Source organism: Protomyctophum parallelum (assembly GCF_964188405.1).
Source record: "Protomyctophum parallelum genome assembly, chromosome: 2".
NCBI classification, from domain to species: domain Eukaryota; kingdom Metazoa; phylum Chordata; class Actinopteri; order Myctophiformes; family Myctophidae; genus Protomyctophum; species Protomyctophum parallelum.
In genome coordinates this window covers 32,916,088-32,943,294 of record NC_139699.1, presented here as the reverse complement: position 1 = coordinate 32,943,294, position 27,207 = coordinate 32,916,088, and the positions used below count along the sequence as shown (strand labels likewise).

General features: G+C 43.1%; 2 protein-coding genes across 2 annotated transcripts; both read right to left on the bottom strand.

Annotated features, from left to right (window-relative positions):
* Nucleotides 1-8: 8 nt before the first annotated feature.
* gch1 (GTP cyclohydrolase 1) lies at nucleotides 9-27,128 on the bottom strand. Its single transcript, XM_083758989.1, has 6 exons — nucleotides 26,601-27,128; nucleotides 12,617-12,726; nucleotides 6,435-6,490; nucleotides 1,320-1,351; nucleotides 1,102-1,186; nucleotides 9-906 (listed from the first exon to the last, which is right to left on the bottom strand). The coding sequence occupies exons 1-6, from the start codon at nucleotides 26,965-26,967 to the stop codon at nucleotides 780-782; spliced, it is 777 nt and encodes a 258-aa protein (XP_083615115.1). The 5' UTR covers nucleotides 26,968-27,128; the 3' UTR covers nucleotides 9-779.
* On the bottom strand, nucleotides 9,162-10,169 carry LOC310854374 (DNA polymerase beta-like; the record flags this gene model as incomplete). The annotated part of the gene is made up of 1 exon (XM_083758978.1): nucleotides 9,162-10,169. One exon carries the CDS (start codon nucleotides 10,167-10,169, stop codon nucleotides 9,162-9,164), a length of 1,008 nt encoding a protein of 335 aa, XP_083615104.1.
* Nucleotides 27,129-27,207: the final 79 nt, after the last annotated feature.

Genomic DNA, 27,207 nt, shown 5'->3' with positions numbered 1-27,207 from the left:
AGAGAGTGCAAATGTAACCAAACCACAGGTCAAGTTGGTTACATTTGTACGCTCTCACTTGCATTTCAGAAGGGACGGATGATTTCTCAGATACCACTTATTATTTAATGTCATGGAACTTAATGGCTCTGCATGTTTTGTGTGTGTATTTGATTTCAAAACCACACACACACCAGCAGATATCACAGGATCACTGGGACAAAGTCTGCACCGTCTGCTACAGCAAACAAACCAGTGAATCAACAAAAAACATCACTGTCTCTAGCCTCCACCAAACTACCTGGAAAGATTAAAAACATCACTGTCTCTAGCCTCCACCAAACTACCTGGAAAGATTAAAAACATCACTGTCTCTAGCCTCCACCAAACTATCTGGAAAGATTAAAAACATCACTGTCTCTAGCCTCCACCAAACTACCTGGAAAGATTCAGATTCACCTTTTGAAAAAAACCATAATAGGTTCACAGTCACACGACTGGATTATCTCAAAATGACTAGGCGAGTTGTTTAAGTACAAAAACACACATTGTGTGATAGTACAGAAGATCGATAGAGAAAAACAACTACGTGCATGTACTGTACTTGTACACACAAGCAAAATATAGACACACACACACACACACACACACATACCAACAAACATACATGACAGCACAGATGAGGCAGCCCCAATACAGGCAACCGGAGGAGAAAGACAGAATAGACAGAAGATAGACAAAGTAACAAAGAGTGTAAAGGAAAGAAGGTTTTTGTTGATATAGAGCCCACAGCGCCCCCCTCAACTCCTGATGAGGGTGAGGAACTCGTCACGTGTTTTGGGGTCCTCACGGAACACCCCCAGCATGGTGCTGGTCACCGTCTTACTGTTCATCTTCTGAACACCACGCATCACCATGCACATGTGACTACAGAGGAGAGGAGAGGAGAAAGTATTTTAAATCCCTTGTGAAACATTAGCTTACTGTAATTAGCTTGTCACAATCATCTCCATGACCCATTTAGACCTGACCTGGTGCAACCTATACGTTGTTATACCTTTGAAGTTGCTAGTTGTTGCTAATAATGCTATACATGTAGTAAAGTAACATGTGATGACCTACGTTGCCTCAATTACAACCCCGACCCCGGATGGTTGCAAAGCTTCTGTGATGGCCACAGCGATTTGCTTGGTCAAGCGCTCTTGAACTGTGAACAAACAAGGATCAGACCAAAGTATAAACTTAATGTAACATGGGTAAAGTTCATTCTTTTGTAACAGAAAAAAGCAGTGAATTACTTTATGCACACAAATTCCGAAGCAAAACAATTCAATGGGTACCTTGTAGCCGCCGGCTGTAGATTTCAACGATCCTAAAGGAGATCCAGAGACAAAGGATATTCATTAATTCATTGTTAGATTTTATTTAATGGGGGGGGTTTAGTCGTAGTGTACAGTAGGATGCTAAATGGGATTTAAACAAAATGACAAAGCCTCCCTGTCTAGTCTGTGGTTCAACAAAAGTAGCCTATTCTGCATTTGTGACTCAACCCACACACTTCTGAAGAGTAGTCTAGCCTGATAAACAAAACAAAAAATATTTAAACAGGATGGTTTGATTTGTGAAATGAAAATCATTTATATATATATACTAGATATTTGTAAATTTTCGTGTCAAATTCCCACCATAATGAAGGATTTGAAATGGTGTATTCTGTTGAAAGTGAACCCCAAACACAGGCAAAGCATCTGCTCTTAGGTAGACAATAGCAATATGAACACATGTAGCTACTGCATATAATACTGCAACCCTTTACCGTAAGAACATCAGGAACAATCCTGGGAATCGGCTGGGAAGAACGCATCACTAACAACGTTGTTCTAATCTAACCCGTGCCGGCCTCCCAAGCGTGGAAGCGATCATCACCAAGAACCACCAGCTGCAATTCCTTGGTCATTTATGTCGCAGGGAAGACTCATCCCTCCCCAAACAGACCATGTTTTGTGAACTCTATGGCTCTAGGCTGCTAGGCCAGCTAGGGGGACCCAAGAGATGGCTGAAAGACCAATTTAAACAGCTACTCAAAAAGACCAGGATCCCTGTGGACAACTGGGAGGTCCTGGCAGAGGACCCCTCATCCCGGTGTTCAGAAACTTGAGACTGATCAAGCACAAGCAGCGGAAATGAAGCGTCAACAAAGACTCGACTCGACAACAAAGGCTCGACTCCCGATCGCGACAGCCTTTGCCGCATGTCTTCCCCCCCATCTCTCTCCCCATTTCCTGTCAGTTTACTTTCAACCTACCAATAAAGGCAGAAAAAGGCACAAAAAAAAGCATCCAGCCGACTGGCATCGTCAATGTGACAAGCATCCAGCCAAGCCCCATATAGAGAGTTGAGAACTTGAGACCAAACCAATATTTGAATGATGATTGTAGACATACATACATGCTTGTCAATGTGCTCCTGCTGAGTGTAAGGTTGATGAACAAGCAGAAATTGCCCCCCATCCACCATTTAACTTTATTTATAATCTTATCCCTAACCTGTACTTGTACAGGTTACATACAGACTTTGCTTGATGTCTGTCTAGTAAGTAAGTAAGCCTTGCCGAGCCATGAGGCCCATAGGGCAGGAGCCTATCTCCTGTTTCTGTAGAGTGAGGCAGCTTGATGTACAAGTACACCCCCTGGACATGACGCTAGTATGTCGCAGGGACTTACCCCCAATCCAACCCTTGATGCTGAGTGTCAAGCCGGGAGGCACTGGGTCCCATTTTTAGAGTCTTTGGTATGACCCGGCCGGGGATCGAACCCCGACCTCCCAGTCTCAGGGCGGGCACTCTAACCACAAGGCCACTGAGCTGGTCTGTCTAGTGTCTACACACATAAAGTACATGTACCTAGCTAGAACAGCTTTAATTTGATAGATGGAGAGCTTTGGGGGTTTAGCACTAACTATTGATTAGAGGTGTGTGTGAATCCCACTGACCCCAATACCTAGACCTAATTATCTCAGTAACTGTAGTACTGGACACACAAACACGCGCACGCACGAATGCGCGCGCACGCGCACACACACACACACACCTATAGACTCACCAATGCAGATTTTAAGCGGCTTAAACATACAGTACCAAGACAGACAGAGACAGACTACTGGGACGGCAGTGGCTCAGGGGTAGAGTGACCGGATGGAAACCGCAAGGTTCCCAGTTCGAACCCGGGCTCCCCTAGAGTTAGTGAAGTGTCCTTGAGCAAGACTCTGAACCCCTAATTGCTCCCGATGTGCAGGTTGGTGCCTTGCATGGTTTCTTCCGGCATCGGTGTGTGAATGTGTGTGTGAATGGGTGAATGTAATGCACAATCTCTGTAAAGCGCCTTGGATAAAGGCGCTATATAAATGCACAAAATAAAAATAAATTTAAAATACACACACTATCTTAAAGTTACGCCTAATTCCGATCGAGAGACATTAGATTGAGTGAGGAGACATATGTGTTCAGTTAACCCCTGGGCTACAATTAACGGAAAAAACGGATTATTGCTAAAAATACAAACCTACCGTTAACGGAATGTCAATCAATGTCAGTTATCGGGGATTCAACGAAGCAAAAATTAGCATGTTTTCGCTAATTTCGGTAATGTTGGATGTAATTTACAAAAAAACGGCCGAAATCCGCGCGATCGTGCGCTATCGTGCTTGCACACCGTCTCTATGTGCGTCGCTGTAAAAAATGTGATATTTTGCGATGTTTTGGGGTTGATTTGACCTTAATTTGACTTAGTTATGAAAAAGTTTGCATTAGCTTAGCATTGGGGACAGCCAAACGAGTGACACAGGGTTAAAGTACTACCGGATGGGCCCAGGCCGTAGCGTAACGGTCTGGGCACCGGACTGGTGATCCAGTCGCAGTGTGCCGCGGGTTCGACTCCCGGACCCGACACGGCCTTTACTGCATGTCATCCCCCCATCTCTCTCCCGTTTCCTGTCAGCCTACTGTCTGTCCCTTCAAAAAAATCAATAAAAGGCGTAAGCCGCAAAAACAAAAAAAAATCGGATGTTATCGATCGTTGAACCGAAAGTGACTTAACCAGATTCGTCTATTTTTGTCAGAATCAGCATAATGGTGCGTTCCCGCCATCTGGTGGCAATGCGAGAGAATACATTACCAACACCACCACCAAATAAACGATCTGTTCAAACCATCAGATCTTTCTATTAATGTTAAAATGATGAATTAAAAATATGCCAATGTGTTAAAAAATTGGGATTGGTAGTCCAAGGGTTAAGTGGAGCGAGTAGGATGTTGGATGATGGTATTGTAGTAAGTGGAGAGTGTTGGATCATGGTTATTGTAGTAAGTGGATAAATCTGAGGAATTGTGTTCATACAGAGCATTTCTGCAAACTTTGGAAGCCAATCTAGCCAATCAGGATGTAATATGAAAAATCTGAAAGTGCCGTTTCGTTTACATGGCAGGCAAAACATTTCAAACTTTCATTTTGCTTTAAGTGGCATGTAACATGTCAAACTAGGGGTTTTTCGTGATTCTGAATCCATTCCAAGCATTATTTTTGCACAGAATACACTCCTTGGGAGTCATAGCCGTAGCCAACAGCCATAGCCACTGGCCCAAAATGTGCTGACCTCATTACATTTGTGCTGATCTCATCACATGTCATGACTTGGTCGTGACTCTGGCCGTTTTTAGCCCAAATGGTTTTTGTGCAAAACATAGGATGTTAATGAAAAAAGAAAAGCCCAATACTAACAGCCGGTCAGGATGGGGATTCATTAATGTATGTATATAGACAATATTTTAGGCCAATAAAAAAAGACTATATACCAAATGTCCCACTTTAAACAAAAGACAAACTATCTTTACACCTGGGAAAAACTGAATCCATTCTATTTGGATCAAATAGTAATCTCAGCAAGGCAGATGGCTTCTTGGTGAGTGGGTGACAATATTATCACACGAAAAGATGAAATTACCTACCTAGGTTCCATCCTGGAGGCTAATCTTTCCGGCCACCAACGCAATAAAAAAAAGTCAACCAAACAAGATTCCTATACAGGATCTCCTCACTGGTCAACAAAAACACCTTGAACACCCTAACAGGAGCTCTCGTACAAGGTTTCTTCGACTATGCATGCACCTCCTGTTACCACAGCGGCTCTAAGGCCCTTAAAACACGGCTTCAGACTTCCCAAAACAAACTGGTCAGGCTACTACTTGGCCTCACTCCCCGAACCCACCTCACCCCTGCCCACTTTGACAGGCTGGAATGGCTTAGGGTTGACGACAGAGTACAGCATCTTGCAATGGGTCTGGTCCACAAGATTCGCTACACCACCAAGATACCCATGTCTAGATACTTCCTTAATGTCAACGAAGTCCACACCCACAACACCAGAGGGAGTTCAACAAACCATGTGCAACCCAGATTCGGCACAAACAAGGGTCTAAATTCATTCCGCTCCTATGCCACCAAAATGTGGAACGCCCTACCAACAGTCATTAAGACATGCAAATCCCTTGACTCCTTCAAAACTGCTCTCAAAGGGAACCTACGGACGGCTGCAATTCGAAACTGTCCCCCGTAAAATCTGAATCCCCCACCCACCCCTTTTCCCCCTCACTGTATATGTTTCTTTTCCATTTTTACCTCCTCTATGATGATTTCCTGTTTTGACTATATATAGTTGTTTATATTCGTACGTCTCTTAATGTTTTGATGAATTAAAAATGGTGGACCCTATTGTAAACAAGTGTAATGCTTTATGGTGTCGTCCACTCACAGTTAACAGTTTTTTGTATTGAGTTGTACTTGAAATGTACTGTAATTCTGCAAACTGTTAATAAATCAATCAATCAATCAGAAGCCTGTCGGCTGCCGGACTATTATGGCTTTCTTCCACCCAGCCATTTGCTTCTTTCTTGTCCGTGCCATCTCAGTCTGCCTCTCCTCATCACATCCGTTCTTGCCTCCACTGCCATCCTGTCTCACTTCTGCCCTCATCTTTCTCTCCCTCAGTGACACACCACACATCCATCTAATTATCCTCATCTCTGCTCAGCGCAGCTTCTCCTCGTGCTTCACCCTCAGGGCCCACGTCGCAATTCTGTACGTCACGCAACTTCTGAGTGACGCAGGTACAAACTAAAACAAATTCAAACTAATGTGTAGTTTGTCTTCCACTTCAGGTGAAGAACTACAGCAGGGCAAATGTGATGTATGCACATGCGGCAAATCCAATTAATTATTTATCTCTTTGTCTCTGTTGTATTTAACACCACGGTTATGAACATCAGCTAGGTGAAGGAAGACACATGTACAGTACAAGTAGGTCATTAGTCCAAGTCGACAACAGGCTGAGCCAACTGGGGACTGGGAACAGATGCGTCACTGAAGCAATGTGTGCATGCATACATTTGACATTTTACTTACCTGGCCAGTTTGCTGAGTCCAAGGACCCTCTTGTTAGGGAGGTAACCAATATGAACCTGCGCAGAATGGACACACACCACATTAGCTTTTCTGGGTACTATGTAGGACATAATTCATATTTTGTGTTTGCTAGCAATGCTGCCATTACTAGCAAACACAAAATATGAATTATGTCATTCTATTGTACTCTACATTTACAGTATTTACAGAAATAGTGAAACACGCTGATATGCATTGTAGCTTGACCGGTGGTTACTAAAAGTACGGAAATTGAATATCAAAATGTACTAAAATGTGGTAGATTGAAAGTCAAAATGTACCAAAAATGTACTTAAGTACAGTCCTCAAGTAAATGTTACTGTCCAACCACTACAGTACAGTTTTTCATCTAGTAGTTGATGCTCAGTTTCAAGTGCCATGTAGAATAAGATCATCATGGGTGTGTTGGGATATGTACACCGGGAGTGCACTCAAGCATTAGTTCAAGTATTGCACAGTGCACTCAGTGCGCTACAGTATATCCGCACCCGAAGTTACTTCCTACAAGCAACCAACAGTAAGGAGTCGGACTACAATGATGCTTCTTGTAAACTGACAAAAAAAAGGCAACAGGCTATCCAATTGCAGACCCACTATCCAGCAAAGCTACTGAGGACATGTATGTTTTAAGATGGACTGGTATTGCCAGGCTGATGATGTGGATTCACTCACACGTTTGAAGAACGTGTGAGTGAATCCACATCATCAGTCTGGCAATGCCAAGTAATATGTTGACAATATTAACAAGAACAGTGTGTTCCTAGACATAGCCGGGTTGCCTACCCACTACCCAGGGCCAGTGAAAATGCTCTTGGAGGTACACAGTGGTTACACACACATTATACACATGCACACACACACACACACACACACACATTATAAAGGCCTCTCAACATGTGATTCCAAATTGGGGATGATTGGATATCGCGTTCATAACAGTTTTTTGCTCAGAAATAAGCTCCACTCACAAATCTTTTGAGGCAATTACAGGGAAATGGTATGGAGTATCATATTTAACGGTATTCAACGGTTTAACGGTCATTGTCACATGACGTAGACAATTTTGTGCCAAATTTAGGGAAAGTAAATCATTTTTTGCTGTGACATTTGTCACTGTTTGTGTAAAATTGCTTTTGGCTCTGTGTTGTTTAGGCCGCTCAAAGTGTGTTTGGATGGACATGGTTCATGATTTGTGATTTTTATTTTCCTTGTTTTTCTTACCGATTTGTGAGTTTTGGACACAATCTATAGTAATTGAATTGAATTGAAAAGCAATTAAGCAAAATGTCTGAGACTAAATGGTTCGCACACTAGCTGGTTGAGCCAACAGGATACACTCCCTTCTACTCTGACATGCAGAGATGGAGGGACAAACTGTAATAAGGAAGCAAAATGTGACAGACAGGCTGTGCTCAGAGGATGTGAGGAGAGTAGATAAACAACAGATGAGAAAAGGGGAGGAGGGAAGAGAGGCCGGAAAGATGAGAGGAGGTGAATAAGCTGGTGAATTGCTATTGTCGATTGCCTGAGCATCAGGCGCGCGCGCGTGTACACACACACACACACACACACACACACACACACACACACACACACACACACACACACACACTCAAATGTCAGACGCAATTTGTTGACAAGCCTGGAAGAAGGGCAGCAGCAACAGGCATGCAAAGATCTCTATTGTCTATTTTCCCTTCTCTCATCTCTCTCCCTACCTGCTGTACGCAACCCCCTGTCATGTTAAACATAATGTCTATCTTTATTAGTACACACTGCAAGATAACACAGATAACAGGGAAATGTATACTACTATACATTAGTATTAGGAATATTAATAATTGTTGAAGTAGTAGAAATAGTATACATTTCACCACATTCTCTGTTGCTCAGATGAAGAGGGGAAATGCTAGTGGGCACTAGCAGGTTGTCCTATTGTCTGCCCTACTAAAAATGTTCTTCAAAAAAAACAGTTAAGGCGTATAAAATACCACATACTGTATACAGTAGGCTCTGATACAGCCTGACAGCGAGTCCAGGTTCAATTCCTGAGCCCGACGAAGCTTTGCTGCGTGTCACTCCCTGACTCTATCCCCATTTCCCGTCAATTGAAACAAATCTAAAAGACAAACCTACGAAAAACAGTGTAATATAGTATCTGCATCATTCTTCCACCATCCATATATCCAGCCAACCCTCCATCCATCCATCAATCTATTAATGAATCCATCCAACCAATCATCCACCCATCCATCCGGCTGGATAGATGGGATGGATGGATGGATTCTTTCTTTCTTTCATTTTAAATGTCTAAAGTTAGAACATTTTAAAATAAATATATAAATTCACACTCTTATCATCATACATCATTACATTCCGTGCTCAGCCAATCAAATCATCACACAAAGCTGTGCATAGGAGCTAGGGCCCCCCAAAGAATATTTCATCGTGCATTAAAACAATTGATGACATAATGGATCCATGTATACAGAAAACACAACAATGCCCTGTAAGAGATTGAAGTCATAGTGCATGCCACCACTTATATTGGTGGCTGACTGTGGCACGAAGCTCGGACAATCCGTGAAGCCCATGGGTTGAGTTGGCTAGTCTTAGAAGCTGATGCCTGCTCTACAAGCCTCCCCCCACAGACAGAGTTTGTGTATTCTTGCAGTCATCTTTTTTGGTTCACTCGCTGCGGCCCTTTGGCTCTCTGTATCTATACTGGATGTATTCAAAGATTTCCCTCTCACTGTCCACCTTCAGAGGCTCGCCTGGCACTCCGGTGATCCCAAGTTTACGTACGGTGTACTCGTTAAGGGTGAAGCCTTTCTCCAGAGCATGAGTTCTCATGTTCTTATTAAAGATATCACTCCCTGTGAAATACAAAACACCACAGTAGTACTGGTCCTTGGGAATTAACCTGATGTCAATACGTCTGTGAAGGTACTCGTCATATTTGTTACTGCTCTGCAGCTGGCAGACACCCATGAACTTGGTGTCTCCTTTCGATATAATGTCTGTCACAAATCCAACGGACTCAAAGTGTTCCACAACAGCATGGAGGAGCTTTGGCTGCTTCTCAGTCTGAGAGGTGAAGTCTGGGTGGGTCAGTAAGAGATCAACATCACCACTGGATGCAACGCCTCTCCTGTAGCTTCCACAAATAGTTCCTATGTATGCTGGGTCTACCTTCTTCAACTGCTTTAGAATGAAAACTTCCATTGTCTGCATTTCAGCTCGTGGAATCCGCTTCTCAAATTCCTCAAAGTACCCGAGTCCTATCCGTTGATGATGGTTTAGCTTGTGTTCAATGTTTTTCAAATCTTCTAGTGTTGTCACCCCCTCCTCAAAGAACTTCCTGGCTGCAGCAGGACCAATTCCAGTAACTCTGGTGAGGAGATTAATGGAGGAGGTTGTGCCATCATTACGAATCTCCTCCAATCTCCTTAGCTTGCCGGTTTGCAGGAACTCATCAATCTTTTCTGCAATTTTTGCTCCCACGCCATCCAATGTCTTCGCCTCTGTACCACTTTTGATCTTTTTGGAATATTTGGCAATGGTAGAGGCAGCTTTCCTGTAGGCATTGTATTTGTGGATGGCTCTGTTGACATTCCTCTCATAATTGGCCAGTTCGACTAGAAAGTCTGTTATTCCTTTGTTTAGGGTTTCCTCCGGTGCTTTCCTCTTACTCATAGTTGATTTGTCCTTCACTTAATTGTATTTATTGTCGACCAGTCAAATAAACAAGACAATACCTCACAAGTCATTATCTGCTAACACAGCAGCATGTCTAAGCTAACAATGACCACACCCACAAATACCTGCTAACTTAAATTATAAAGGGACTCTGATTTTAAAACCTGGCCAAATTTGGCGTCATACATCATTATGTCAGACAACTGATGTCATAGATGCCTGCCAGCTTAGCTGCTGCATCTGTGTCATGGGTTTGTAATCGGCTGCGTATGACGGTGGTGTCGCTCGGCCAATCAGGGACCAAGTATGCAAATCCAAATTCTGTCTGGTTCTGAAATCCATTGACTGACTTACTATTGTTTTTGTGTGGGGCGCTAGCCCCTCCAACGTCATGACATGACGTCATGTGGCAGCCAAGTCTATGGACTTTTAATGTTTGTCTTATTCATGCCCCCCCCCCCCCCCAAATCAGCACGCCCCTCCGTGATGTCATGTGGCAGCCAAGTCTATGGACTTTATCAGTGCTGATAAGGAGGATGTCGGTCTCTGTCAGCAGTGCCTGCCGGAGGGAGATGGGTGAGTCATTGTGGGTTTAATGGAGACAGACACACTGATGATGCAGGTAGGAACCATGCAGTAAATGTAAAAGTGTGTGTGTGTGTGTGCGTGCGTGCGTGCAGGATTCACTGCTGTCAGCCCATTTACGTGGTGAGAAGGATCAACAGACAGCCTGTTTGCTTGCTCACACCTGCAGGCTATAATCAATACACAAGGAAGGAACAGTGGTTCTCCCCAGAGTCCACAACAAAATGAGTTGATATAACACAATGTAGCTGCTATTTAAAAGATGTAAAGGGGCCTGGGCCATGGCTCAGCGGTCCAGGCACCTTGGCCGGCAGCCCGAGCCTGGCAGTGTGCCGCGGGCTTGACTCCCGATCCCGACGGCCCTCACTGCTTTACAGAAGGCCAATTATGGCAAAGGCGTATCCAGGTGGAGCCAGGAAGGAAACGACTATGGACAGAGATCTTTGGATAACTAGATCTCAGCTAATCTCATTGGATCTCATGTTCCCTCTACTCTCCGCTGGTCCAGTCACACCCGTGTTCCTCTCTGATCATGGTTTCTGCCTCAGTCTTATCTAACCCACAGGAAGGAAGGGCTTCTTTCTTTTCTGAACAGAGGCTTAAATTGTTTCCCAGGAGCACAAACTGATGTCATGGCAGTGGGTTATGCGGTAGCAACTATCAAGCAACAGGTTGCAGTTCATTAGCAGAACAAAGAGTGGAGATGGGAGGTTGGTGAGGGGGCCAGGCCCCCAGAGCGGCTGGGAAAGGGTGAAGCCGCCCCACCCTACTGGCCAAAGCTGGAACTGCAGGTGGACAAAGTACATGCACGACCAAAAGAGCGCGCAGATTTAACGTACATGAATCGATTCAGGCACGTTCATGGAGGTTACTACTTCCGCATTTTGGGCACCAAATGTTGGTGCATAGTTAGTCCGGGACTAGCCTCGGTACCAGGCTTTCATTTTTGTTGGTGCAAAAATTGAAAGCCTGGAGGAACGCATTGGCCGCTCTGGTCTAAAATTGGGAGTCAACCCTTCCGGGTGGGCGTCGCTCCAAATGATGTGACGTAGCGCTGCACTAGGGGGGAGAGGAGGGGCCGGGGGTGACGGACAGATCGATGAGATCCAATCAGGGCGTGCGCAAATCTCAGCCGCGACCCGCCCCTCTAGACCAGAAACCTAACACGTTAGCTCAGGCTAGTCCGGGACTAACTCTATGGTGAGAGAAAAATCTAAGAGCATGTTATGTGGTGAAATTGGGAAATCAAAGTAGCAAAAAGACAATGGTCATTATTGGTCATTATTGGAACGTAAACCCTTTCTGGGTGATGTTGCAACAATGACCTCCTGACTATGCATTATCTTTTATTTAGCTACTTAAGATTTTATATAGCTACTTAAGAACAAAATCAATAATTTAACATGAAATACTGAAATACTTAAGTCAATGAATTAATGCCCAATCAATCAGAATCAATCATTTAACAGGGTAATACGGGAAAGTGGTCAGTTTGGCTGTGTGTGTACTGTGTAAGCGTGTGTGTGTGCCTGCATGCGTGTTTGTGTGTGTGTGTGTGTGTGTGTGTGTGTGTGTGTGTGTGTGTGTGTGTGTGTGTGTGTGTGTGTGTGTGTGTGTGTGTGTGTGTGTGTGTGTGTGTGTGTGTGTGCGTGCGCAAATGTGTGTGTGTGGGTGCAAGTGTGTGTGTGTGTGTGTGTGTGTGTGTGTGTGCGTGTGTGCGCGCAAGTGTGTGTGCGTGCACGCAAGTGTGTGTGTGTGTGCGCGCAAGTGTGTGTGTGTGTGTGTGTGCACGCACGTGTGTGCGTGTGTGCGCAAGTGTGTGTGTGTGTGTGTGTGTGTGTGTGTGTGTGTGTGCGTACCCTGCCGAAGATAGGGACCAGGTGATGCTCACACATGGAGAACATGTCAATGTCTTTTACGATCACCATCTCATCATGGTCCTCATCAAAGATGGCGTCATTCATTACATCTGTGGAGGGGGAAACCACGTTTTTAGTCAGAGGCGGTCCGCTCTCTATATAGTTGTATTGTGTTAACACGTTGTATTGTTAGACACTAGTGGGACTCTATAGAGCGTCGCAGTCCCACCCCCTTTCAGAACGACGAGTGGCCCAGGAAATGAATCCCAATGCATTTTGCCCATAGGCTTTTTTAAAAGTATTTATTTAAAGACGGTTACGCCGCGGACAAAGCCAACTCGGATCGTGACAAATCATGACAATGAACACAATATTTTGGGCCGATCAAATCATTAGAAAGAAGAAAATAAAGGCAGGAGACAACACTATTTGTTTTGTTTTTCTTCTTATAAATTATTTGATCGGCCCAAAACATAGTGTTCATTGTCATGATTTGTCACGATCCGAGTTGGCTTTGTCCGCGGCGTAACCGTCTTTAAATAAATACTTTAAGAAAAGCCTATGGGCAAAATGCACTGGGATTCATTTCCTGGGCCACTCGTCGTTCTGAAAGGGGGTGGGACTGCGACGCTCTATACCAGGCTGGCTGAGGGGTCCATGTGGGTTCAAAGGGGTGCATGCGTTTGGTCCCACGTACTAACAATCGACAGGCATTAGTCCGACACCCTACCCAAAACCGGGCTAGTTTTAACCTGCCACGCATGTCGGGAGCCACAGGTGAGTTTTAACCTGGCCACTGGTTAGTTTTAACCTGCCACGGGTTAGTTGTAACCACGCATGTCGGGAGCGACGGTGTTGTCGGACTAATGCCTGTCGGACCGTTAGTATGTCTGGATCAAAGGGGCAAGGCCAAGTTAAAGGGGCAGTACACACTAAAGTCCTCACTGTTAAAATCTCACAAGCTCACAATGCGTCTTGTAGATCTGCTATTATCAAATGGTCAAAATGCATACAGAGCAAAGTAAAAGTACAACATTTGTCTCTGAGATGTAGTGGAGTATATTGAATATAAGACTCAAGTACAGTTTAAAAAACCACACCCGTGTGAAATGAGGGGCGCTAATATATTAAAGTCTAACTCATGTTGATTAGCTGATGTAAAACAAACGGTGCAAACACAAACATTAAACGCCATTAACAATAAAGAGGCAAAATGACGTAATGAGGCACATTATGACGTACATTTTCCCTTCATTGTCAAAGGCGTTTACAAAACAAACATTGAACTAAAGACAAACATTAAACCTGTGTATAGGCCCTAAAAATAGCTCAGACTTATATGTACAGTACTTGAGTACATGTACTTGGTTACTTCAGAACCACTGGAAGCCATGCAAGGCACCAGGCCTCATCAGGAACAGTTAGAGGTAAGTGCACTTGGATGCTAACACGGGTGAGCCACGTATCCAAACGGGAACCTTCCAATTCCCAAGCTGCCACTCCACCTCCTGAGCCTCCTCCTGAGTCACATGGGAGCCATGCGCTTATATATACTGTATCATATTGTTTAGTGTCTTTACACTTTTCTATAGCACCCGCCGTCACACAAGGCTGGATTTACCATTGGGCTAGGGTGGTCTGCAGTCGCCGGGGGCCCAGAAACACTTTTTTTTAATGATAAATGTATAATGTAGTGAGATTTGTATTTAGTTATTGTATATATATATATAGTTTTATCCTATGGTTAAAACATTGAGAGCTTCTGCTCTGCTGTGGTGGCTGTGGAAAGTCTGGTCCGGAGAGGGTTTGGATCGTGATTGGATCGTGATCTGTATACATTTCCCCCCATATCTCCAAACTCTATGGAGAGTATGCAGATCCTGATCCATTTCAGGGTTGTTTGCTGGGCTGGCTCCCCCAAAAAGGATTCGGAACGAACGAAGTAAGGGCTCAAAAATGATATTCTAGCCCAGGGGCCTTCACTACTATAAACCCGGCACTGGCCCCCCACTCACACAGCTCAATACCATTTATACAAAGCTAAGAAGAATATACAATATAAAAACAAAAACACACAATCATTCTGAAACAACATCAAAATTGATGTGGCGAGTAGTCAAACTAGAAAAAGTGTCTCCATCCGTTACGGTGCTTCTCCCTGGAAAACACTGGTGTTTATTATAGATGGGATCCCGTATGCTCTTTCTGATGTGGGTTTATTGCATTTCTTGTTGCCGAGGGCTCATATTGTGGCTTCAATAAAGGCTGCTTTATCTGTTTGTGGCTGTGTACCGGCCTCTCTCGCAAGACCGCACGTTTTAATTTCCTGACTGCCTATCTGTTTGAGCAAGGAAGGGGTGGGAGATTGTTCTGCGTGTGTGTGTGTGTGTGTGTGTGTGTGTGTGTGTGTGTGTGTGTGTGTGTGTGTGTGTGTGTGTGTGTGTGTGTGTGTGTAAAGACTCCACAATAAGTTAGCCAACTTATTGTTCTTTGACTTGTTACCTCAGATGTGTTTCTTTGTGAGCACTGTATGACAAAGGAGAGTACGTGTGTGCTAACAGCTCCCTGCTTGGTAGACAAATGTCACTGTTTATTTACCCAGTCTGTATTAACTAATTCACTCCACCAACTGGGCATTGACCGCAGGCAATACAGCACTCTGACCTCTAATGAATTTGAGATGAATCTGTAGTAATCTGTCTCTATCCGATTTTTTTCCCCTTCTTTTTAAGTACATTTTAATCACTCACACAAATTAACCACTTAACACATTGATTGCTAACGCTTGAAATTCTACTCAGGATTGCTTGTGCTACACGATTAACATTGGACTTTTTAACTTTTTAGGGGCCCACAGCGAGGGGCCTCTTATAGCACATCGCACATCGCATAAATCAAAAGAACGCCAAACTAGTCCACTTCAATTAAAAAAAAAAAAAATGATTCTACCATCTTCCATTCTGGAGATATTGACCTTTTTCTAAAACCTGCTTTTCGCTGCACGCTGCTCTTTTGAAAAAACAGCAGAGATATGGAAGGTTGAAGTTGACAGACATTGACAGACAGATATAAAAATGAACACAAATAATATCATATACATACTACACACTGAATGAAAGCCCTGAATGTCTACTTTTAGGAGGAAAACAAATACACATGGTCCCATGTATAGTTTGTCAGTAATTGGCTGTTGAATGCAGCTTGCGCCCACCAGAGAGGATTTCAGAAAATGCATGGACCTGAAGAACCATTATTCACAAAATAAGGCCTATAGCGACATGTACATACTATATACCGTATGAAACAGAAGACTCTCTGCTTTCATAAGAAAAATACTTCTACTGTAATAATAATGAAAATCACACCCCTGTGAAGTGAGCAGTGCAATGTTGTGCAACATTGCACTGCTCACTTCACAGGGGTGTGATTTTTATTATTATTACAGTATTAGTTTTTTTCTTATGAAATTTTTTTTGCTTAGTCGACTATTAGTCGACTAACAGCTAATTTATTCATCTATCAGTCGACTATACAAATCCTTAGTCGGGGACAGCCCTAATTCACACACACACTAGCATGGGTACCTCCATTTTAGATCCCCTTGACATCTGCGTTGGTCTATGCCGTGCATGCCGGCGAGGCCGCCTCCAGTACGTCGTAATGGATACGGCATGCAGCATAGACCAGACCTCTTTTCAGGAGGGGGGGCTTTTAACTCCCGGATCACATAACGGACCTTCCTAGAGACATCGGTGTTACTTTCTATGTTGTCCGGGCGCGTATAAATATGAAGCACATTAATCATAAAAAAAACCAATAAAACGCTTTAGAGCGTTATGCGCAGACGGCGTTCGATATTAATAAAGCGCTTTAGAGCGTTTTGCGCAATCGATGTGTTAAACCCCATATGATTGACTGGATTCTTTTTCTATTATTGTGGGGAAGGCTTTCGGCGAAAATAGTAGATCGACAAGCTCACAGCGCATAGTACTGAACGTCTAAATATTGTCAGTGTTGCGCAAGATGTTGAAGTAACTTACAATACAACATACCCTGGATAAATAAAGGTTTATTCAATGCAATCTAATCCACTTCATTTATAAAGCAGATTTAAAACAACAGCGTTGAACCAAAGTGCTGTACACTCAAAACATATACTAAAATACTACGAGCACAATAGCCTCGGTACCAGGCTTTCATTTTTGTTGGTGAAAAAATTGAAAGCCTGGAGGAACGCATTGGCCGCTCTGGTCTAAAAGTGGGAGTCAACCCTTCCGGGTGGGCGTCGCTCCAAATGATGTGACGTAGCGCTGCACTAGGGGGGAGAGGAGGGGCCGGGGGTGACGGACAGATCGATGAGATCCAATCAGGGCGTGCGCAAATCTGAGCGACCCGCCCCTCTAGACCAGAAACCTAACACGTTAGCTCAGGCTACGAGCACAACAATACACAACTACTCCTCGGAGCACAGGTCTCCACCAGGTCATGTAGGTTGTTGTGGAAAATGGTGGCATTTCCCCCTCGTCTAGTGGGAATGTGCGTGTACAGTGCACACTAAAGTGTCACAGCAATCGCATGCTGCGTTCATGATTTTGTTCAAAACGATAGATGGCAATCTTAGCCAAACAGAATGGTATATGAAAAATAGGACAGATCCATGTTGATCACATGACTATAGAGATACTGTGCACAGATTTGCGTGATGTTTGGACAAAATATATTTTTTTAAGATATTTTTTTTTCTGCCATTATAGTGTACAGTATGGTGACAGGAAATGTCACCATCTAGAGAGTGTATGTGCAAAGTTTCACGTATATCGGTCCAGTTATAGGTAAAACATGAATCGACCTATTATAGCGCCACCATTTAAAAAAAATCAAGTGGCATTTCTTCCACTGCCTAGTGGGAATGTGCATGCAACATTTCACAAAAATCGCAACGCGCTGCGTTCTTGATTTGATCGGAAAATTAATGATCTATTCCCCCTAGTAGTATATTTGTATCCTATACACTAAAGTACAGTATTAGGTATGAATAGTACACCTGGCTGGCTGGCTCTGCCCCGCTGGTGTCAGACAATAGACCAGCTATTACCAGATGTGAGTGACCCCTGCTGCCTGTATGTGCGCTCCACTCAGTCAGCGTTGATGAATGGAGAGCGTGGGCCTCGGTTTGTGTCAGCAAGCAGAATGTGACAGCTGCTCGGCCTAGAAGAGCCATCAACAGTCAACACCTACGCAGACACCCTCTATGCTCAACCCCAACACATCACACACTGCACCTGTGTACCACCCACAGGAATAAATGGACAACAATCACACACATGCACCCATTTACGAGCTCTATGTGTGAGACTCGCTTAAGCACAAAAAACTTGATATATTCCGGCAGCCAACAGCCTAGGTTTCTTTTGTTCAAAGTGGGACATTTGGTATATCGTTTTTTTATTAGCCCAAAATATTATTACTATATACATTCATGAATCCACTTTCTGACCGGCTGTCGGGATTGAGCAATTTATTTTATAGGGGGATATAATAATGTGACCATACCATTAACATCCTATAAGGCAATATTTTCAAATATTAATTATGCTTTATGTAGCATGTGACATGTCAAACTAGGGGGTTTTCATGATTCTGAATCCATTCCAAGCATAAGTTTTGCACAAAATACACTCATTGGACTAAAAACAGCCATAGCCCAAAATGTGCTGACCTCATCACAATTTTGTGCTACCTCATCACATTTGTGATGATGGCTATGGCCGTTTTTATCCCACTGAGTGTTTTTTGTGCAATATTAATGCTTGGAATGGATTCAGAATTATGAAAAAACCCTAGTTTGTCACGTCACATGCTACTTAAAACCTTATATAGCCTTATTGCCTTATATAGGATGTTAATGGGCGTGTTAATAAGTGCGTTGCTATGGTAACCAGCCAGACAGAGCAGAGGAGGCGACACCGACCGCTTAGACACGCGCTCGGACGTGTGATATCCAATGTCTACGTGCCAAACGCAGTCGTGACCGTGACATTGCATCTGGGTGGCAAGTGCTTCAAACTTCTCTCCCTAAGATACCCGCTCATTCTCCTCGTCATTTTGAGATATGTATGCATGCTGTCTTTACATCCTAAAGGCTTTATAGGAGCTAGGAGTGGCGCTTAAAGCATATGGAGCGTGTGGGAAACCTGGAAGAGAAACCTCGTATCTTACCTGGCTCTGTGGATAGAGACTGGGAGTGGATACTGGGAGTATCTCTGTGTGAACCGTCTACAAACGCTAAGGTCGTAAGCAAACAGTGTAGCTTATACTCACGTCCTTTGAACTTGAAGAAACTCCCTAAGGGTCGAGAAGCTAAAGTTAACGCCTACTTGATGAGCCTCGTCTGATGATGCATTAAGAGGACTTTTAAGTTGAATTAGAGAAGAGAATGAACAATGTTGACTACTCACCTTAAGCCTGCGGAGAAAAAAGAAGATATTATTTTGATTTAAGAGACATTGTTTGATAACACAAGAGACTCACCGACTTCCTGTTAAGAGAAGTATTTATACTCACCTACTTCCTGTGGGAAACAGACCTATGCCAAAGGCGTATATACTGTATTTTCTACGTCCGAGCATAGACATGGTAACCCCCACGCCTGCCTCTGATTGGCCTACCGACACTGCCGGCCTTGCCAGAGTTTCCTCCGAGGTGGAACATACATGCTGGATAGTCTGCTGTGCGGTTACTCCGTCGTGGGAAATAAATAAATATAAGTAAGAGAATGACAGCTTGGCACGCGCGACAGTAACTTTTATTTTTGTAGAAGAGGCAAACTAATTTTAACTATTTATTCCGTTGGCCTGTTTATTTGTATACATGTGTAAACTTGAAACATTTTTGTACTGTAAAAAGGTCTCTTTTCCCTTGATCTTTATCTTTTTTAGTGTAACAGTATTATTTTACTATAATTAGATTAATACACGATAATCAACACTAACACTTTCATTTAGAACACAGCCAAATCAAATCAAAGTACATACGTGTTCAATCAATTATTCAATCAAAGCAAACGGCACAAACAATATTAGTTTGCCAGTTGCCTCTTCTACAAAAAATTAAGTTACAAATACAATACAATTAATTTACTGTTGCGTGTTGCCATTCTCTTGTACTTGTATTATTTCCCACCACGGAGTAGCCTTGCATCTCGGAGGACTGGCAAGACGGGGAGTGTCGGTAGGCCAATCAGAGGCAGGCAGGGCGTTACCATGTCTATGCTCGGCCGTAGAATAGATATGCAAACATGCCAAAGCACCTGCCTTCATTCTGTCAAGGGAAAGAAGAAGAGAGCAGTTGTTAATTGGTTGGTACTAGATTGCCAGTGTGAGCCTGAGGCCCCAAATATCCCCCCGCCCCCCGTTATCAGGTCACCTGATCACTGTAATCGTCCTTGCAGTGTAAAGACCTACTGTAAGGGCCAAATGACCACCAATGTAAAACACCTCTATGTAACCTTGGGGTGGCGCTGTTGTTACATAAGCGTCAAGTTCACGTGCATGGTGAGGGAAGGATTGACCCGGAAGGGAAAACGGCTTTGACCGCAGGTACGTCAGCACTTTGAAATGGTGTGGCGCGAAATGTTTGTCTGAAGTATTCATTGTCTGTAATCTGTCTAATTATGGTTTATTTCTAATATCACGCAGATCTGATGCTGTACTCAACTCTTTGCATGGTGAAATAAATACATTAAAAGCATGAAGAGCTGCCTCTGTGACGTTATTGGGGCTGACACAGAGCGAATAAACAGTACGGCACCAGAATGGCGCGTCAGTCAGGTCCAGCTACGGGATCAATTCCTAGAGAGATCCGAGGCTCTCACACCTACCCTGGCTTGAAGACGACGAACAGCTCTTGATGTTGACTCAGACTTGCCACACTGTGTATCTACCGGTATGTATCTATCTATATCTGTATGTGCATATGTGTGGGTGTACGCTTTTATGCGTGTGTGTGTGTGTGTGTGTGTGTGTGTGTGTGTGTGTGTGTGTGTGTGTGTGTGTGTGTGTGTGTGTGTGTGTGTGTGTGTGTGTCACTCATCATGACCGTGTCCTCATACAGTACATATTCAAATCCTGTACAAAGGCACAACCCTGGGCATGATTTTTCTGAGAGTGAGTGAGTCATTCACTCAGAGGCACACATACACACACACACACACACACACACACACACAGTCCCAATCCCGATTGTATTTATTTATGATGGGGTTTCAAATAAGTAAAAATTGACATATGTGTTTCCACTATTAAATATCAAGAGCTGAGTGAATCAACTAGAGAATAAAACATGTATTATTTACTGTTTGAAGTAGGGCAGCATGCTATGTGTTGTGTTTCATTGGTTGCGTCTTAACCACTTAAATTATAGACTTTATTGGCCGATGTCCCCCAGGTGTTTGTACTAGGCTAGGCCTAGTACAAACACTTCTGTCTTTTTTTTTTGCAGAATGTTCACCCCAGAATAGGGACACTATAGGGTTCCTGTGATTACATATAAGTTGTGCAAAACCCATTTTGACCTGGTGCAACCTATACGTTGTTATACCTTTGAATCCAGGAGTTACCTGCTGCTATACGTAGCAACAACATTATTTTTTCATTTTTTTAATAAGAATTTGAAGGTTTTCAGAAACCTCAGGTTAGTTTTAGAGTCAGCCTCAGGTCTAAACGTCTATCTATAAATGCACCATGTCTCTGTCTGTGTGTACGGCTGTAATGCACGTAACTCGAGAACCGTTCGCCTCACTGACTTCAAATCTGACACACGTGTTCCACACCCCCACAGGGAGTGCAGTGCCCGTTGTCGAGTCGGTCGGACCCACAGTTGTCCAGAACCGCCACAAAAGGCCTCTGTCCGGGCTCTGGACAGGGCTCCTGCCCAGGGTCCATATATGGAGCTGGTCTGTTCTGACATCACAACACTCCATATTTGGGCATGCCTGACACATTGAGAGAGAAAGATACAGAAATCTACAAATATGGGTATAAAAGGGACACAGACAGCTGGGTGGAACAGGTACCCTGACACGGGTACAATGGGTATTGATTGCATAGTCAGGTGGGGCATGGATCTCCAACTTCCATTGTTACTGACGTACTGTACTCTACAGCCGGGCACCAGTCTAGTGATTTGTAAGTAGCAATTTATTTCTCAAAAGTAAAGTGCTCAGAAATGCTGCTCTGCATTTCTACCGTATGTAGAAAAGAAGCACAGAACTTGGTCTTAAGTGTGAGCTAGTCTTTCGAGACACAAGGACTTTGGTGTGCGTAGAGCCTCTTTGTACACAGCCTGTTGACTCAAATTCAAAAGGATTTCCTTTGTTTTGCCAATGGATTCCCAAATTGAGTGTGAGCAGATTCTGAGTCAAAGGAGCTTAAACCATGTCCAAGAGTGAAAAAATTCTGGGAAGAAGTGAGGAGGGAGATTCGGAAGATATTGTCGATAGATATTGAGCTTGACCCAAAACTGTTTCTATTAGGTCTTTACCCACCTGGCCATAAGATTCAGAGTAGCGAACAAAGATTTCTAGATTTATGTTTACTACAAGCCAAAAGGGCTATAGCCTTATCGTGGAAAAAGATAGGCAAACCCAGTATTGCTCAGTGGTTTAGGGAGTTATCATTGTGTCTTCCTCTGGAAAGAATCACTTACACTTTGAAGAATAAACAGGAGATGTTTGATAAGATATGGGGACGGTTTATCGAATATATTACGGTTAATGATTTATCTTATTTAATGGTGGAAACTGAAAATGTGTAATTGTATTCTCTGCAGCTGTTTGATCTTGTGGCTATAAGGACTCTGTTGTTACCATTCTAAGTGCCCTTATTTTATTTTATTAATACTGTATTTATATATGTATGTATTGTATGTTTTGTTTGTTTGTTTTTCATTTTAAATAATTGTATTGTCTGTATTATGTATTGTTTTGTTGTACTGTCCGTTTGTCTAAAAAAAAGAAATGCAATAAATATATTGTTTAAAAAAAAAAAAGGAGCTTAAACCAGTGAGGTTTGTGTAGACCGTAGAAGTATGTTGCTATGGTCAGAAGGGACACATCTGATCATATCCACCCACCACCACACGCACGCACGGCACTGATACAGAGGTTCTCAACCTGTAGGTCGGGACCATCGAAAGAAAGAAAGAAAGGAAGGGAGGGAGGGAGGGAGGGAGGGAGGGACAAAACTCACGTTCAAAACTCACATCACAGCTGTCACTCGATCCTGTAGGTTCACACTCTATAACATACGACGAATTAGACCGTTCCTCACCCAGGAACCAGCCCAGCTCCTAATACAGACAACAGTCTTGTCAAAACTCGACTATTGTAACTCCCTCCTTACTGGCCTAGGCTACCAGCATGTGCACTTAAGCCTCTCCAGCTGATCCAAAATGCCGCAGCTCGCTTGGTCTTCAACCAGCCAAAATTCTCACATGTCTCCCCCCTGCTCCGCTCCCTCCACTGGCTCCCGGTCGCTGCCCGCACAGAATACAAAACTCTGATGCTGGCATTCAAAGCAACCAAAGGTATGGCTTCCCCATATCTTGCAAGTATGATCGAACCCTACAAACCCTCCCGCACACTCAGATCAGCCAACGCAGGGAAGCTGGAAGTACCCTCACTAAAAACGCCGGGACAGCGCTCCACACGTCCCAAACTCTTCTCCCTTCTGGCTCCAAAACTGTGGAATGCACTTCCCATTGAAGTCAGAACTGCAGCATCACTCCCAATCTTCCGCCGTAGTCTGAAAACCCACCTTTTCAGACTCCATCATGGCCCATAGCACTTACCCCACCCCCTTAGATAGCATTTCTGTAGACTTCGATACTTTGATACAGACTTATAGCATGTTATGTAGACAGTACTATAATTGCATTGTATGTAGTCATAGCACGTCATAGTACATATGTATAGCATAGTAGTATAGATGTATAGTTTATATGTATAGCTTCATTATATAGATATACACTGTTACTTTCTTAGCTTACGCATGTTGAAGGAAGGAAGGAAGAAAGGAAAGAAAGAAAGAAAGAAAGAAAGAAAGGAAGGAAGGAAGGAAGGAAGGAAGGAAGGAAGGAAGGAAGGAAGGAAGGAAGGAAGAAAGAAAGAAAGAAAGAAAGAAAGAAAGAAAGAAAGAAAGAAAGAAAGAAAGAAAGAAAGAAAGAAAGAAAGAAAGAAAGAAAGAAAGAAAGAAAGAAAGAAAGAAAGAAAATGAATGCATCAAAAGTAAATCAGCAAACTATACTATAAGAACTGGTCAAACATTGCTTTGCAAGATGTTGTGAGCTTGTAGATCGTCTATTTTCACAATATTTATCTGTGGAACGGAGTCAACTAAATGTAATGCCTCAACTCCTATACAGTACATTCCAAGTGCTTATCAGGGTGGGGGGTCCCCAGGTCAAATATGATTGTTTTGGGGGTCACTGCATGAAAAGGTTGAGACACTGCCACTAATACACCATTTATTTTCTTTACAGCACTAACACAGTACCACAAAATGCTCTGTGTTTGTCAAACTTCTGAATCCAAATGGTTTTTTTTGTTTAGTTTTTCATTGCTTTCTCTGCTTTAGGGGTCAACGGGGCGGTTCTAGAAACAACCAATCAAAAGAGGGGAAGAGCACTGCTTAGTGACTTTACAGAACAACACATATGTATGGCATTATAACTGCCCAACAACACACATACACGTCTCACACACACACACACACACACACACACACACACACACACACACACACACACACACACACACACACACACACACACACACACACCTCAGAGGTGCAATGGCACTTGATTATGTGGATAGTATACTATATGACATGGCTCATTTGAGGAAATGGACATAAGCTCATTGAGATTACACTTTGTAGAACTCTATGTAAACTACTGTTCCTGTGAAATGTATCTAGGATTGTAGAGAAACTCAACATTCTTTGAATATGTTACAGCTTAACGATACACAACCACAGATTTCCTCCCCAACCACCCCCCAAGCCCAACGCCTCTAAACTACCTCCAGATGCATTACAAGAGGAGGATAGTTCAACAGGGACAGGAGAGGTCCAACAGAGGGAGTGAAGTGAATTTCGAGAAGAAAAACTCGAAGGAAGTGGCGTGGAGAAGTCAGTCCATATGGATGCAGCAGTACCTCACTGGCTGTGGCTTGCAGTGGAAAGTAATGAAATACCAGTAGGCTACTTAGTTTGTTACGGTACTTGCATACATTTTTAAATTATTTGTTCTTTACCTAGGTTTGTTTACTTTTGTCCAGGGATGGATTAACCCCCACAAGGGCCTGGGCCCCTATGGGTTGGTACATAGCGCTCGTGCGCACAATTTTTTTGAGTTTTTCCGTGTTTTTATCAACTTTTTGACCTAAATTTAACAAAATCAATGGCCAATGAAGGTCCCCGGGAGCTTTTTTCAGGCTTTCAAACCCAGTACAGAGCGGTCCAATTTCCCCAAAGGGCTCCTGAGAGCCAAGGGCCCCTGGGCCACAGCCCCATTGGCCCAATGGCTAATTTGGCCCTGCTTGTGTCACTTAACATTTTAACCCTATAGTAAATCTCAAAGTAACTCCACTACATTTAAAAGCAATTAATATATATATATATATATATATATATATATATATATATATATATATATACACACAGTACTTCAAAGCAACTACCGGTATACTCCACTACAATTCAAAGCAACAGTTCATGCAACAAGCACTCCACTACATCTCAAAGAGCATTTCAATACATTTTACAACACTACATTTCTAACAATTATGTTTCTACTTAATTCTTTCATATGAAAAGGACAAAAGCTAAATTAATCTGTCCAATTAGATAAGCAGATTTATGTAACATTTCAGGATTGCTGATATATTGTTCATCAATGAACGATGCATTAAGTATTCATCCTTTCAAGGAATATGTTGTCAGAATGAATGCAGCAAAAGGCCTCGGGTTGGATTGAAAGCCAGGCCAGCTGTGGCAAAGACTTTTCCTTAACATTGGTATGCATGTGCTGTAAAGGTGAGCTACCTGGGAACCCCATGGCGATGGCATCTTCACCCCTGTTGAATTACAATGACTGTATGGGGTGTGTGTGTGTGTGTATATATATATATATATATATATATATATATATATATATATATATATGAGAGATGAGACTAATTATAATATAAGTGTGTAACTTTGTATCTGTTTTGCTGTTCAACCTGTGGTGTGGGGGGGGGGGGGGTGAGGGGGTAAACCCCTTTAGCAAATTTTTTTTTTTTAAACTTTTAGACTAATTAGACTAATTATAATCAATTCAAAATATTGTACTTGCAATTCGCCCAAGTAAACTATACTTTTAGCCGAAGTAGAAAAGTAGCAAGCCCATAGCCTCCTGCCCCTGAACTTTTTGAAAGTAGCCTATATATTACCCCCACATTTCCACTCAAGTTGAGATATTGCAGTGGTACTAGTCATAAAGTTTTATCTTTTTCTTTCAGCTCAATGTTTTCTTGGCTGCCATGAATTATAGTTGTATTTATTATTTATTTTCACCTATTTGTTTCACAATAAATAACAGAGAGTAGACAGTATAGATACAGTATTTCACAGATGAAAGGAACATATTTGCCTATAGGCTGTTTTTTTCTCTCTATTCTCGCTTCTTTCAGAAGTGTCATTTGCATTTGCGCATGTACAGCTAATTAGCAACCAATTATAGAATGGGGAAGAACATTATTCCTGGACATGGATAATCAAAGCAAACGATAAGGCTGCCTATATTGTACAATAAATGTTCCTGAATTGACAGCCATCAGCCGGGTATACAGTAGCTACTATGCCACCTGTTGATCATCAGACAGACAAATCACCGAAATGCATTTCAATTTCAATTTGGTTTTTAACAAAATATGTTGCCTTACCCATAATCTTCTCCTGGTATCCCTTTGTGAAAAACTGCATAGCAGTGGCAGCCCTCCATGGAGTTTTGAGGAGTCCCTGTCTCTGCGGGTCCTCCCCGAGTCCTCTGAGGATGGTGGTGTAGGCTGCCGCAAGACTCGGCAGACTCATCTCGTTGTCCTCCACGCTCCTGGTGCGCTCTCTACTCCAGCTCTCCACGACAGAGGAGGTGTTCGGCGTCTGGGAGCTGCTGCACTCCCCGGCAGCAGCTGGCAGCGTCGGCTTCCTCACCGTCTTCCCGTCAAAGTGTCCGACTATCACGGCGTCGCTGTCACCGGCGTCTTTCTTCTCGCTTTGGCCATACTGATGACAATGTTTGGAGCACTCCATAACTCGAGTTTATAAGAATCTGACTTTGGTTTTCTTTGCGGTGCGTTTTCTCTCCGTCTTTCGCAGGGACTCGTCTCGAAGTTTCTGTGGATGTTGTCGCTTGAGAATGTTACCTGAGATCAAAGTATGTAGAGGAAAAGAGGGAGCGCACATGTCGCAGTTTCAGCATCCTTCTGTCTTTATAATAAACCCACAATAATCCCCGAGGATCCCCATTGGTCGGTTACTTGTAGTAGGCTA